The sequence below is a fragment of the Monodelphis domestica genome, chromosome X (genome assembly GCF_027887165.1).
Source record: "Monodelphis domestica isolate mMonDom1 chromosome X, mMonDom1.pri, whole genome shotgun sequence".
NCBI classification, from domain to species: domain Eukaryota; kingdom Metazoa; phylum Chordata; class Mammalia; order Didelphimorphia; family Didelphidae; genus Monodelphis; species Monodelphis domestica.
In genome coordinates this window covers 43,967,311-43,981,984 of record NC_077235.1, presented here as the reverse complement: position 1 = coordinate 43,981,984, position 14,674 = coordinate 43,967,311, and the positions used below count along the sequence as shown (strand labels likewise).

Below are 14,674 nucleotides of genomic sequence, written 5' to 3'. Positions count from 1 at the left end.
AGAGAGAGAGAGAGAGAGAGAGAGAGAAGTTAGAAGTGGAAAAATTACATTATAGTCTGAACTATAGTTTTATAGAAACCATATTTGGTGGTTGGGAAAATATAGCCTTTGTTTGATAAAGTATCTTCATTTAAGCCAAAAGAAAGTCTTAGGGATGTAGAGAAAAGATTTATATGTGTCATGCTGATCAAGACATTATATGATTTCATCAGGACTTATGATTGGATAGAGCAGGATCTATTGTCACTTAATATGGATGGAAAAAAGGTTAACAATTTTTGAAGATGTATCCACCAGTTTTCTCACATAACTGGGTTGTGACATTTATAACTGAAATGTACTTTTTCTGGATGGAAGAATAAATAATTTCCACTCGAGAGCAAAGTATTCCAAAGAGATTCAAATTTTATTAGAGCATTGAAGCACTAAAATAGTCATACAATGAACCTTAAATTTCATACAATTCTTTCTTCTTTCTGGATAACTGAATTAATATCACCAGTTGAGGAGCAGATCTATACATGCATACACCTTTAACTGTCAGTTAATAAAATGCTGTAGTTTCTTTAAGGTGCCAATAACCAATCTGACAATTTAACAGGGAAGGAAGGTTGGGCCTGGGGAATAGCAAATTGGTCAAGGTGGAGCACAATTTTGGGGGGCTGGTGTTAGGGCTTTTTTAATCAAAAAGATTTATTATTTACTGGTTCTCCCTTTTCTTTTGCTATCTATAATTGTTAGGTGCCCTCACTGGCTGATTAGTTATTAAAGACAAATTTAAGTGGGATGTGAGATTTTTTCTTATTGTTCTTTTTAACAAAATGACTGAAATGATATGTACAAATAGCTCTCTATTCAAGAGCTTTGGTATCTATAATATAGTCCATTAGATCTCAAAGGAACAAATTTTTCCATCTTAATTATTCCACAGTCTTAAAATCCAAGTGGAGTTTGAGGTATGAGGTAAGAAGTACAATATTAAGTGGTCTAATTCTCTTTTCTTTCCAGTGACTTGTGGTTGGATTTCCAAATAGTAAAAACACAGTAGTGTACTTTACTGAAAGTATATGTATTGCCCTGGAGTTACTATTACTGTATTTTCTTTTGAAAAGTTAGTTAAAACTCTAGACACTAAACATACGCAGGCAAGATCCTCCTCATTTCATTATTCTGGAAGGGTTTCCAGAAGTGGACAATAGGAAGAGAGAATCCAGAACAAAAAGCATAGTGCCTGTCCCCAAGAGTTTACAGTTAGTTTCTTTTTCCTTTTTGTAAATGCTAACACCCAGCCCTTTGGATCAGGTTAAAGAAGAAATGGCTCAAAGCTTGCTAGACAAAGTCCTCAAGGTTGAGCTGCTAAACTAAGAGCATACAGGAAGAGTTAAGAATGTTTTACCCTTTCAGAACTGAGACCCAGCTGTGAGAGGGATCCTTTTGGGTCTCCATTTCACTACTCATTTCAAGAAAACCCTGAGTCTTTTCAAAAACGAATCAAGCAAAACTTAGGAGACACTCTATGACACAAAATCCTTCTTTTTTTTAGTGGAGATTCTTTTTTTGCATTTTTTAAACCCTTGCATTCTGCCTAAGAATCAACCCTTTATATTGGTTTTAAGACAGAAGAGCTACAAAAGCTAAGCAATGGAGGCTAAGTGACTTGCCCAGGGTCACACTGCTAGGAAGTATCTGAGGCCACATTTGAACCCAGATTCTTCCAACTCCAGGCCTGGCACTTTATCCATTGTGCTACCTAGCTGCTCTACCTTTTTTTCCCCCTTTCTCTTTTCTTTTTTTTCTTTTTAAAACCACAAAACAGATTCTGTATATTCTGTCATGAATAAAAACAAGCAATAAGGCACAACTTTATATGACCTGAAGGTAACTTCCAGAACAAATGAATTAGAATGTTTCACAATCTTAAGTCATCTAAATAAAAAAAACCCTTACATTCTGTCTTAGAATCAGTACTGTGTACTATTTCAAGGCAGAAGTGTGGTAAGCAGTGAAGGTAAAGTGACTGGTCCAAGGTCACACAGCTAGGAAGTGTCTGAGGCCATATTTGAAACCAGGACCTCTCATCTCTAGTCTGGTACTTTATTCATTGTCCTACCTAGCTACCCCCCTCATTTTTTCTTCTATCCCTTTTATTGTTAAAAGAACTGCTTTTTTATTTAAAACCACAAAACAAATTTTATACATTCTATCATCAATAAAAACAAGCAATAGGCAAAGCTTTATGTGAGCAAAGAGGGAAACTTCTAAAGAAGTAAGTTAAAATGTTAACCATAAGCTAGGCTTTCCAATTTTTTAAAATCCTTATGTTCTGTCTTACAATTCCTACTAAGTATTGGTTCCAAGGCAGGAGAGCTATAAAGGCTAGGCAATGGGGTTAAATGACTTGCCAAAGGTCACAGCCAGTTAGGCCGCTTTTGAACCCAGGACCTCCCATCTCTAGACCTGGCTCTCAATGCACTGAGCCACCTAGCTTTACCAGCCCCACCTCCCAATCCAACTTTTAAAATAAAACCACTGAAGACCAACAAAACTTCAACTGACTTATCTAGATACACTTGAAGAAGGAACAAAATATTCAAACATTTTAAACTATTTCCCCATTTTTGAAAACCTAATTTTGCTCAAAGCACAAATCTTCCCAAGATTTTAAGACCCATCCTTCTAGTTGGCTTTTAAATTTTTCACTGAGAACCATTTGATAGGAGGCACCAGTGACAACATAACTGTTGTCAAGATGCTTATGACAATGTACTGTCTGTTTTAAACAAAGGATTGAAGAGGCAAAAAGGACCTCTGGATACAAGTCTATCTTTAGCAGCAGAATTCTGCTTTTAACTCATCGGATTCTCTTCTGTTGTCGGGCTCTGTAAATGTCGTGGACAGGTGGCCTTGCTTTGTGTTTTCCTCCTTCCTCATTCATATCTTCATTGGGTCGTTTGGCTACTCTTTTCACTGTGCTACTGCTTTCCAGAAAACTGTTTCGGTCCCTGGCCCGGTATGGTACTCTTCCAGTGATGATTTTCACAGCTTCATCAAGAGTGCTCGGGATCTCACATCTTCGGAAAATTTCCATCAATTCATCTACTTGCACAAAAGGACCCTGGAAACAGACTGGAGGAGGGAGGAGTTTCATTAAAAGTACAGCAGCAGGTGGCACCGGAAACACTCCACCAGACACAGGGTGTAAGCCTGGGGATGCAAAATGCCTTGGCTGAAAGGGTATCATCTGCCGGACGTCTGGTCTGGGGTATTTCGGTTTTCTATCCTCTTCATTTTTAAGAACAGACACTACAGAAGGAGTTACCATGGGGTCAGGAATGATGATTCCTAGCTTGGTCCGAGAAACATCTTTATAGCCAAAAGCCTTTAATTCACTTGCACGGCAGGGATACAAATCCAGGAACTTATATCTATCAACCCGTAACGCTGTTTCCTTGAATTCATATTCTTCCTTGAACGCTGTGAACAGTCTCTTCTCCACTTTCAGGATACTGACTAGATCACCAAAGCTACTTTCAAAAGCTAGATATCTGGCCCAGATTTCTCCAGATTTGTCAGGTGGAAGGACTCCAGATGTTAATACTCGTTCAAACAAAACTCGTGTATTATTGTCCTCATTAAGGTGAGAGAGGTAGTCAATATAGGCTAATACATATTCTGGAATGTTCCCATATTTTTTTAACCCCAGCTCAAAAATCTTAAAGGCCACTATTTTATCTTTACTACAGTAGTACTCCGTTAATGCTGCTGCAACATAGATATGGTAGCGTGCTCTAGTGTCTCCTCTCGCTCTTTTAAATACCATCCTTCCAGCTTTGATGCCTTCTGCTCGCCTTGCAAATTTCATATATTGGATATAAACCAGAGTAGGATCAATATCTTCAATAACTAGAAATCTATTATATATGCTATGTACCTTCTCGTATTTCATTCGACTTTCTTCATAATCTGCATATGCAAAATAAAGCAGCATATTTTTCTTCAGTAAAGAGCTGATAGCTCTTTCATATATATTAGCGGCTTCATTGCTAAATAATTTGGAATTGTTCATGTCCCCTTTCTCAGCCAACAGCTTACTGGATTGCTCCAGGTACTGCGCAGCTTCGTGCCAAATATCTGGGTGATGACCCAGCACAAGCAGGCACTGCTCATATGCAAATATCACTCTTTTTGTTATGAGCGTGTGATCTTCTGTTCGGAGAGGATTGTTCTTTTCCCACTGGATGTATTTCTTCCACATGTCTACTTGCTGAGCTTCTTGGGGAGTATTCTGTGGAGGTACTGAAGGAGCATTGCGGTCTAAACCTTTCACGACTGTTTCATACTCCTTTGCCACACGTCTTGCATTCATGTAATCTCTGCTTCTATCATCAATCATTTTTTTAGCTATATGTATGTTGATGCCCTCTTCATATTTATTATAGTCCTTCCAAAGTTGCTCAATATTGATCATTGGATTAACACAACCACGTTGATAAACTCTTCGGACAGCTGTTATTCTTTGATTTTCTGCATAAGATCCAATAGCTTCTACCCCTTTCAAGAAATTGATGTAATCCATCCAAATTTGATGAGACATAATCTCCATTCCAATTTTATCCAAAGTAAAGTCATATGCTTGTGCCATTTTTTCTTTGAAACTGGGAAGTCTTGCCTTGGTTTCTCTGATATAAGTCAGATAACACTTCCACAAGTCAATATGTAAAACTTTTATGAGGCATCTCTGAAATAACTTTTCAGCCTTGTCAAAATTTTTAGTTTTAATCTCTGCTTCAATGTACAGTTTCCAGAATCTGCCAGAACTGGGGAATTGAGCAACAAGACGTTCAAGTGTCTTCCGTGCTTTTTCTACAGATTGACTCTGTGCCTCTCTAATCAGAATGCTCCAAGCAGTAAGGTCATATGAATTATTTTCTAGTTTCTTTTCTGCTTTCTTCACTTTTTCTGGGATATATTCAGCAATGTGCTCAGAAGCTCCGTTAACAAACATTGTGAAGGATGCCTGGCAAAACTGTACAAGCTGGTCAGCAGAACAGGACTGAAAGGAAAGGAGAAAAAGGGAATTCGAAGTCACCCCTTGAAAAAAAAAGCAGGCAAGATGCCTGTCCCTGGTGGGTGGCTCCAGATCAGCAGGACCCTACTTTGAGGAGTCAAAATAGTGGCACCCTGACCCTAAAATGAGAACACCCAGGGAACCCAGGGCTGCTCTGACACTGACATCACCCTCACTTGACATCTAGACAACACAAACCACAAGGCCCTTCCAATAAAAATAGTCATTCAAGTTCATACAGCGCTTTAAGAGTTACAAAGTAACTTAGCTCTATGAAATTATTTTTGAATAATTTGATTGATAGGGCACCGAATATATAAATTAGGTGGGATTGTCATTTTTGTTACAATGGCTTGGCCTCCTCATGAGCAATTAATGTTTTTCCAGTTATTTAGATCAGATTTTATTTGTGTGAAAAGTGTTTTGTAGTTGTGATTAGCTCCTGGGTTTGTCTTGGCAGGAAGATTCCCAGGTATTTTATATTGTCTACATTTATTTTAAATGGCATTTCTCTTTCAGTCTCTTATTGTGGGGCTTATTGGTAATACACAGAAATGCTGGTGATTGATGTGGGTTTATTTTATATCTTGCAACTTAGCTAAAGTTGTTCATTGTTTTGATTAGTTTTTTTTTGGATGATTCATATCATCTGTATAGAGTGATAGCTTTATTTCCTCTTTGCCTATTTTAATTACTTCAATTTCTTCTCTTATCGGGATAGCTAGCATTTCTAGTGTAATATTGAATGGTGGTGGTGATAACAGGTATCTTTATCTCTTTCCTGATCTTTTTGGGAATGCTACTAGTTTATCCTCATTATAGATAATATTTGCTGATGACTCTTTTTTAATTTATTTTCTGTTGATGTTTTTAGATAGATGTTATTTATAATTTTGAAGAATGGTCCATTTATTCCAATGTCCTCTAGCATTTTTAATGTGAATGGGTAGCGTATTTGATCAAAAGCTATTTCTGAATATATTGAAGTAATCATATGGTTTCTCTTGATTTTATTATTGATATGGTCAATTATGCTGACAGTTCTCATAAGATTGAACCACCTCCACAGTCCTGGGATAAACTGACACCTGGTCATAGTGTGTGGTCCTTGTGATGTAATGTCATAACCTCTTTGCTAGTATTTTGTTTAAGATTTTTGCATCAATATCCATTAGAGATATTGGTCTATAGCAATTATGGCAAACCTTTTAGAGACAGAGTGCCATGCCACCCTCCCCAAGAGACTAAGAGCTGTGCTACCCCTTCTCTCAGAGACTGAGGGCCTTGTCCTCCCTTTACACCAGACTGGAGGAAGGGCTCCCATTGGGCTGCTGGGTAGTAGGGCAAGTGATAGCCTCAAGCACACATGGAGAGAAGGAGGGTTAACAAGCAAATTGACAAAAATCACATGATCATCTCAACAGATACAGAAAAAGCCTTTAACAGAACACAACACTCATTCCTATTGAAAACACTAAAAAGCAAAGGAATAAAAGGGCCTTTCCTAAAAATAATAAACAGTATATATCTAAAGCCATCAGCAAACATCATCTGCAATGGGGATAAACTAGAAGCCTTCCCAATAAGACCAGGAGTGAAACAAGGCCGCCCATTATCACCTCTATTATTTAACATTGTACTAGAAACACTAGCTATAGTGATTAGAGAAGAAAAAAAAATTGAAGGTATTAAAATGGGCAATGAGGAGACCAAGCTATCACTCTTTGCAGATGATATAATGGTCTACTTAAAGAATCTTAGAGAATCAACCAAAAAGCTAGTCAAAATAATTAACAACTTTAGCAAAGTTGCAGGATACAAAATAAACCCGCATAAGTGATCCGCATTTCTATATATCTCCAACCCATTTCAGCAGCAAGAATTAGAAAGAAAAATTCCATTTAAAATCACCCTAGACAATATAAAATACTTAGGAATCTATCTGCTGAGACAAACACAGGAACTATATGAACACAACTACAAAACACTCTCCACACAATTAAAACTAGATCTGAACAATTGGAAAAACATGGATTACTCATGGGTAGGATGAGCTAACATAATAAAAATGACAATCCTACCCAAATTAATTTACTTATTTAGTGCCATACCCATTGAACTACCAAAAAACTTTTTTACTGAATTAGAAAAAACCATAACAAAGTTCATTTGAAAGAACAAAAGGTCAAGGATATCCAGGGAAATCATGAAAAAAATGAGAAGGAAGGAGGGTTTGCAGTCCCAGGTCTTAAACTATACTATAAAGCAGTGGTCATCAAAACAATTTGGTACTGGCTAAGAGACCGAAAGGAGGATCAGTGGAATAGACTTGAGGTAAGTGACCTCAGCAGGAAAGTCTATGACAAGTCCAAAGATCTCAGCTTTTGGGACCAAAATCCACTATTTGATAAAAACTGCTGGAAAAATTGGAAGACAGTATGGGAGAGATTAGGTTTGGATCAACATCTCACACCCTACACCAAGATAAACTCATAATGCATGAATGACCTGAATATAAAGAAGGAAACTATAAGCAAATTAGGTGAACACAGAATAGTATACATGTCAGACCTTTGGGAAAGGAAAGACTTTAAAACCAAGTGAGAGTTAGAAAAAAATCACAAAATGTAAAATAAATAATTTTGATTACATCAAATTAAAAAGTTTTTGTACAAACAAAACTAATGCATCCAAAATTAGAAGGGAAGCAACAAATTGGTAAATAATCTTCATTACAAAAACGTCTGACAAAGGTCTAATTACTCAAATTGATAAAGAGCTAAACCAGTTGTACAAAAAATCAAGCCACTCTCCAATTGATAAATGGGCAAGGGACATGAATAGGCAATTTTCAATTAAAGAAATCAAAACTATTAATAAGTACATGAAAAAAGAGTTCTAAATCTCTTATAATCAGAGAAATGCAAATCAAAACAACTCTGAGGTATCACCTCACACCTAGCAGATTGGCTAACATGGCAGCAAAGGGAAGTAATGAATGCTGGAGGGGAGGGGATGTGGCAAAGTCGGGACATTAATGCATTGTTGGTAGAGTTGTGAATTGATCCAACCATTCTGGAGTACACTTTGGAACTATACCCAAAGGGCACTAAAAGACCGTCTGCCCTTTGATCCAGCCATAGTACTGCTGGGTTTGTACCCCAAAGAGATAATAAGGAAAAAAACATGTACAAGAATATTCATAGCTGCACTCTTTGTGGTAGCAAAAAATTGGAGAATGAGGGGATGCCCTTCAATTGGGGAATGGCTGAACAAATTGTGGTATATGTCGGTGATGGAATACTATTGTGCTCAAAGGAACAATAAAGGGGAAGAATTCCATGGGAACTGGAACAACCTCCAGGAAGTGATGCAGAGCAAAAAGAGCAGAGCCAGGAGAACATTGTACACAGAGACTGATACACTGTGGTACAGTCGAATATCGACTTCTCCATTAGTGGCAATGCAGTTATCCTGAAAAACTTGGAGGAATCTATGAGAAAAACCACTATCCACATTCAGATGAAACACTGTGGGAGTAGAAACACAAAAGAAAAACAACTGCTTGAAAACATGGGTCGAAGGGATAAGGTTGGGGATGTAGACTCTAAATGAACATGCTAGGGCAAACACCAACAACATGGAAATAGGTTCTGAACAAGGACACAAGCAATACCCAATGAAATTGCGCGTCGGCTGTGGGAAGGATGGGTAGAGGGGAGGGAGGCAAATAATATGATTCTTGTACCCAAGGAATAATGTTCTAAATTGACTAAATAAATTAATTTAAAAAATAAAAAATAAAAGTGCAAACATTTAAAAAAGAGAGAGAGAGAAGGAGGGGAGCAGCCTGGCTCTGCTTCCCTTTGGCTTTCAAGTAATGAACTCTGACAAACTCTGTTCTACAGTGATGGCAGGCAGGTGTGCTCACAGAGAGGTCTCTGCGTGCCTTCTGTGACACGCATGCCATAGGTTTGCCACCACAGACCTATAGTTTTGTTTTTCCTGTTTTTGTTCTTCTTGGTTTAGGTATCAACACCATATTTGTGTCATAAAAGGAATTTGATAGAATTCCTTTCTCAGCTATTTCTCCAAATAGCTTACATAGTATTGTAATTAATTGTTTTTTAAATATTTGGTAAAATTCATCTGTGAATTGATCTGACCCTGAAGTTTTTTTCCTTAGGGAATTCATTGATGGCTTGTTCAATTTCTTTTTTTTGAGATGGGATTCTATTTCCTCTTCTGTCAATATGGGCAGTTTCTGTTTCTTTAAATAACTATTTCATTTAGATTATTAGATTTGTTGGCATACAATTGGGCAAAATAATTACTAATGATTCCTTTAATTTCCTCTTCATTTGGTTATCATTTTGTCCTTTTCATTTTTAATACTGGTAATTTGGTTTTTTTCTTTTTTAAAATAATTTAACCACTAGTTTATTTGTTTTTTTTTTATAAAACCAATTCCTTGTCTTTATTATTAGTTCAATGACTTTCTTTCAATTTTATTAATCTCTCCTTTGATTTTAAGGATTTCTAATTTGGTGTTTAATTGAGGTGATTTAATTTGTTCTTTTTCTAGTTTGGTTGCATACTCAATTCCCTGATCTGCCGTTTCTGTTTTGTTGATGTAAGAATTTAGAAACATACATTTTCTCCACAAAGTGCTTTAAATACATGTTATTGGGTCTTCAACAATCTTGCTTTTGATTATTTTGATAAATGAATCAATTGGGGCTTAGAGAGAAGCCAGTTACCCAGTGTCACACAGCTGGCTTGTGTGTGCAATGTGAGAGACAAGGTTTTAAACCTGAGTCTTGCTTAACTCCATGCCACAGACTAAATCCCACTACTACACACTGCATCTCTTATAGGCAGCATCAAGTCTACTGCAAGTGCTTTTGGTGGGAAACTCCTCTATTCACAATTCCAAAGAGCCTGTTTTCACTTGAATAAGCTGGCCTAGATTCATAGGATATGCATGTAAGGCCCAGGCACTGTTTTAACAGAATTTGTAGGCAGCAACCTCCATTATCTGCTACTTGTGTTGCCAGTTTGAAAAACCCAGTGGCACCCAGTTAGGAGTGGCTAGTAGCAGCCTTGATGTCAAGAAGCTGGGGGACCTGCTGTTGAGGCATATGATTCCCAATGTAATCCTTGTTCTTTCTATTCCATAAATCAAAGACTTGAATTTAAAGTGTGGTTATCAATTTCTAGTCACATTCTTGAGCTATGGCTCATGTTTCTAAGAAAACTATGAGGCTTGGAGGCATAGCACTGCCAAAGCAACTCAAAAGTCAGCAGAACTGGGCATGCGAGAGAGAACGTTCAGAAAGCAAATTTTTTGGGGGGAAGATACTCACACAGTGTAGCAATGGTCAGAGGGGGTGGTCAGATTAAGGTTTGGTGGACAAGTGAGGAAGTCCTCTGGGGTACTGGATAGTCAGGTTCCTAATGTGAGGAAAAAGAAGATGGGTTTTTAATAGGGCTTTTTAAAAACCCTTACTTTCCCTCATAGAATCAATACTGTGTATTGATTCCAAGGCAGATGAGTGGTAAGGGCTAGAAAATGGGGGTTAAGGGACTTGCCCAGGGTCACACAGCTAGGAAGTATCAGGCTGGATTTGAACCTAAGACTCCCAACCCACTGAGCCACCCAGCTGACTCCTATAGGTTCTTTTTAAGATCAGGCAGGACTGGGCTTGGTCATCTTGGACCTGGGGTCAAGGTTCAGGGTTACGGATGACTCATGACAGGGGGGAAAGGGGGGAAATTAGTGGTTAGGTGACATTCATAATACCCCCCGCTGGTGCAGGAAAAGGGGATTGGAATAGGTATTACTCTGGTCTTACTCTGACAAGGGATTTAGGGTTTGTTGTTGTAGTCGTCATTTTTTAAGCTTACTAGGGCTCCATCGGGTAGTTGGCAGGGAAGGCTACTTTATTCTTCATAATCATTCATCTCCCGTCCCTCACTTTTATTTTTGAAATGGAGAAACTAGGCAGAGAGCTAAACTTGGACACGGGTCAAAAATCCCACCCAGGACCTCTAACTAGGAAATCCTTTCTCCTTCCACTTTAGCACTATTGAGTCTCCTCACTCCTCACCTCTCTCCACCTCAGTTTTTCCTCAGGGGGAATAGTGCAACAAGGGACGGGGGCAGGTGTATAACGGTCCCAAGATGGCTGCAGAAGCGGGATCGGCAGCTACGGATTTCACAGGCCCTTCTTTACAAGGTCCCTGAAAACCTTTCTAGGCCCTCTGGAGAGCTGGGAAGGCTACAGAGTAGAGGTTTGACCCAGGTTCTTCTCCCTCACCCTACCTGCCCAAAACCTCACCTTTTTTTGTTCTGTTGTAGCGGAGCCACATGCGAGAAGCGGTGTAGAAGTCATGAGATCTCGCGAGCTTTGCCCTGCCCCACCCTATCACGTGTCTCATTGGCACTTCCCTACCCTTCCCCCAACTCAGCTTGGTGTCGCAGACAGCCTGTCAGAGAGGTGGGAGGAGGGAAATGCTCTGGCTCCTAGGTTGAGACCACTGTGTCCCCTCCCAGAAGGGCACATCACCTAACAAGGAAGTTGGTTTGAAGATTAGGAGCCAGAAGGGAAGGAATTGAGGCTCCGAGAGGTCGAGGGCTTTGCCCAGTCACATGGGAGGTAAATATGTCGGAGGCGACTTTTGAATCCGGAGCTTTTAATTGGCTCCTGGCTCCTCCTCTTACCTGACACTGCCTCTAGGGGCAGTGTCCCCAAGCTCCTACTCCAACTGTGGCGACACTGCCAACCACCACTAGATCAGCCCTCCCTTGTGCCCCAATCCTTCATAGTAGGCGGCATTGTCCCTGGACTGTGGGGGAAGGGCGCGCGGAGGGGCAGGGCTCATCCCAAATTGCTTGTAAATCATGATCTGATTAGGAAGTGATATATTCATCGGAGACTCTGGCATCAGACTTATTCTCTTATTGTGACCAAATAAGTACTGTTTACTTTCCAGCGTTTTCTGTGATTTCTAAAGATTTCTTCCACCTTCAAGGCTCCAGTGGAATCTTGCAGGACTGGGGCTTGCCCACTGAGAGTATAAAGGCATGCTAAGTTAAGTTGATTTGCCTGTGAAAGAAACGCTTCCATTATTCATGTCAGGAGCCTGTCACATCAGATTGAGGGAGTGGAGAAAATCCTTTTTTATCTACATTTAGAACCAAGAAAAACCAGCCATTGAGCCTTGAATTTCAATTGGGAGAAAGTCAGGCTGAAAGCAGGGTTCAAAAAAAAAGTGGGCATTTGTCTAGTGTTGGCTGAAACTTCTTATATAGCTAGCCAGAATGAAACTTCTTAAAGCCAGCAAGTACTACATCCAATCTTGATGTCTTTCATGTGTAAACGTGTCAAAAGTAGTTAAGCTAATTCAAATTTAAAGCTCTTTGGATTTCTATTCCTGGACTTTTAATTTGTTTATTTTAAAGGATTTCCCCCAATGCATCTCTTTGCCCTTGAAATTTTGATGAATATATTCTGTTTTTCAAAGTTCAGAGATTTTATAGTGTGAATTGGGAGATGAAAAGCAGACTCAGGGATGAGAGAAAACAGAAGATAGTGAAGGCAAACTCCCTGGACCCTTGTCTGTGTAACTATTGTTTTCTTGTACATATGATACCCACAGGCATCTAAGATGAGAAATAAGACATTAAAAGAATAGAACTTCTGAATCTGAAAGGATTATTCCTGTGGATGTAAAATGTTTTTGCTGGATTGTCTTTTTCCTTCAGGAACATTTTTAGTGCCTAAATTAAGAGTTGTTTCAGCCAACTTTGTAAATATTTGAACATTAATTTAAATTTCTGGTAAACACAAACTAGTAGAAAATTTTAATTTTATGTTTGCATACTGCAGTCTCTTGCATACTTTTCAGTCTTTCTCAGTTCTGCCTTTGAGAGGAGGCATGATAGAGTATGGTAGAAGAGAAAGAATTCTCATTCTGGGTTCAAGAGCCCTGTGGTTGAGTTTCTGCTCAGACACATATGAGCTCTGTATGCTTAGACAAGTTACTTGCTTGAATCTCAGTTTCTCATCGATAAAATCAAGGTGAATTAGACAATCTCTAAGGTTTTTATCCAGTTCTAGCAGTCCTGAGTGTAACAGGGAATAGTTGAAGTGCTCCAAGAAAAGAATGCTAGAGATCATCATTCACAGGAACATTTGTGTTTTATTCAACAGATTAAAACTTTCAAAAAAGTTTCATTTATGTACCTAGTATTGCTCCAAAATTGTTGATTGCATTAAATTGGATATTTTTGCTAAAAGTGGGTACTTTGGATTTGGATTTAATTTTCTAAAATATTTTTTGACTGCTGAAAAAAAACATTTACCTCTAGCTTCTGTTTCTCTTACCAATTAAGAAACTAATATTTTCATCCTTAAAATAGCTCCCTCCCTCTGAACTAGTGAAAAACATTTTGAGCTCTTACTTTGTCGCTATTATGATGCATAGTCTTATGAGCTCTGAAATTCCCTGACTAAATCATTACTGTAAGGGGAGGTGGAACCTTCTGTAATACTTTATGGAATAATTAAAGTTTTATGCAAAATTGAAATTCATGGCTAGGAAAAGTGAGACCAAGTTTGTAGAGTTCTATCAAAGTACTTTTACTTCTTTACTTCTTGGAGTGGCCACAGATACAGGCAAATTGTGATAAACAGCAATGAATTAAGTAGGGACTAACTGGGCAGTTATCCTGTGGAGGATACTAGTAAGACAAGAATTAATAGTATACAGATTAGTGTTTTGGTTTCCTTTTTTCAGTAACGCTAGACTCTCCCCATGTGAGCGTTGAATAGGAATCTATAAAGAAAGATGGATGGATGTTAAGAAGACTACAGAATTAGGGTATTTTGCAGGCAAGAATTTAGTGAGTAATGTAGATTTATTTAGAGATGATTTTGGTATTTGAACTTTAAAAAATTATTAAATGGAAATGCCCAGTAGTGTTTCTCTTGTTTGTCACTTTGTAGTTAAAAATAATATACCAATCCTAAAAGTTGGGCTTTTGTATGGAAAAGAAATCATAGTCTCAGTGCAGTGGAAATGAAAGTTGGTAATTTTCAAGTCTCAAACTGAGTCTGCTTTTGCCTGCTTATTTCTTTACATGGTATTGAAACAGGTATGGAATAAACTCAAGTTAAAGTGATTTTAACATATGACATAACTCAAATTTCTCTCTTGGACCTATAATTGGGTTATTTCTCATTCATTTAGTTATTATTGCATTTCCTTTGTCATAGGCATAGAAGCTGAATGCAGATGTTGATTTGGGGGCTTATAGTATGGATCAAGCTGAACAGGGGACTTTAATTTGAAATTGCTTGGAATCAAAAGGACCCAGGTACACATTTTGCCTCTGACCTTTAACCTGATGATCCTGAGCAAGCTACTTATCATCACTGTGGATCATTTTCCTCATGTGTAAAATTGATAGTTTTACTTTCTGATATTTCATTTACAAAGCAGGCATTTTTTCAAAATTGATATAAGGTTAGGGACTGGCCTCATGATATTATTGCTGTAGGTATAAGAAAACCCTATATAGTGACTTGGCATTTTGGTTTT

At 38.2% G+C, this 14,674-nt stretch overlaps 1 protein-coding gene across 1 annotated transcript; it reads right to left on the bottom strand.

Moving 5' to 3' along the window:
* Positions 1 to 273: 273 nt before the first annotated feature.
* Positions 274 to 11,519, bottom strand: LOC100012775 (cleavage stimulation factor subunit 3-like). The gene is made up of 3 exons (XM_056808839.1): positions 11,410 to 11,519; positions 10,435 to 10,522; positions 274 to 5,053 (listed from the first exon to the last, which is right to left on the bottom strand). Exon 3 carries the CDS (start codon positions 5,003 to 5,005, stop codon positions 2,852 to 2,854), a length of 2,154 nt encoding a protein of 717 aa, XP_056664817.1. The 5' UTR covers positions 5,006 to 5,053; positions 10,435 to 10,522; positions 11,410 to 11,519; the 3' UTR covers positions 274 to 2,851.
* Between the last annotated feature and the right edge of the window lie 3,155 nt (positions 11,520 to 14,674).

Bases quoted from the DNA above. Each gene is read 5' to 3' on its own strand.
- LOC100012775 (XM_056808839.1), bottom strand. From the start codon at position 5,005: ATGTTTGTTAACGGAGCTTCTGAGCACATTGCTGAATATATCCCAGAA.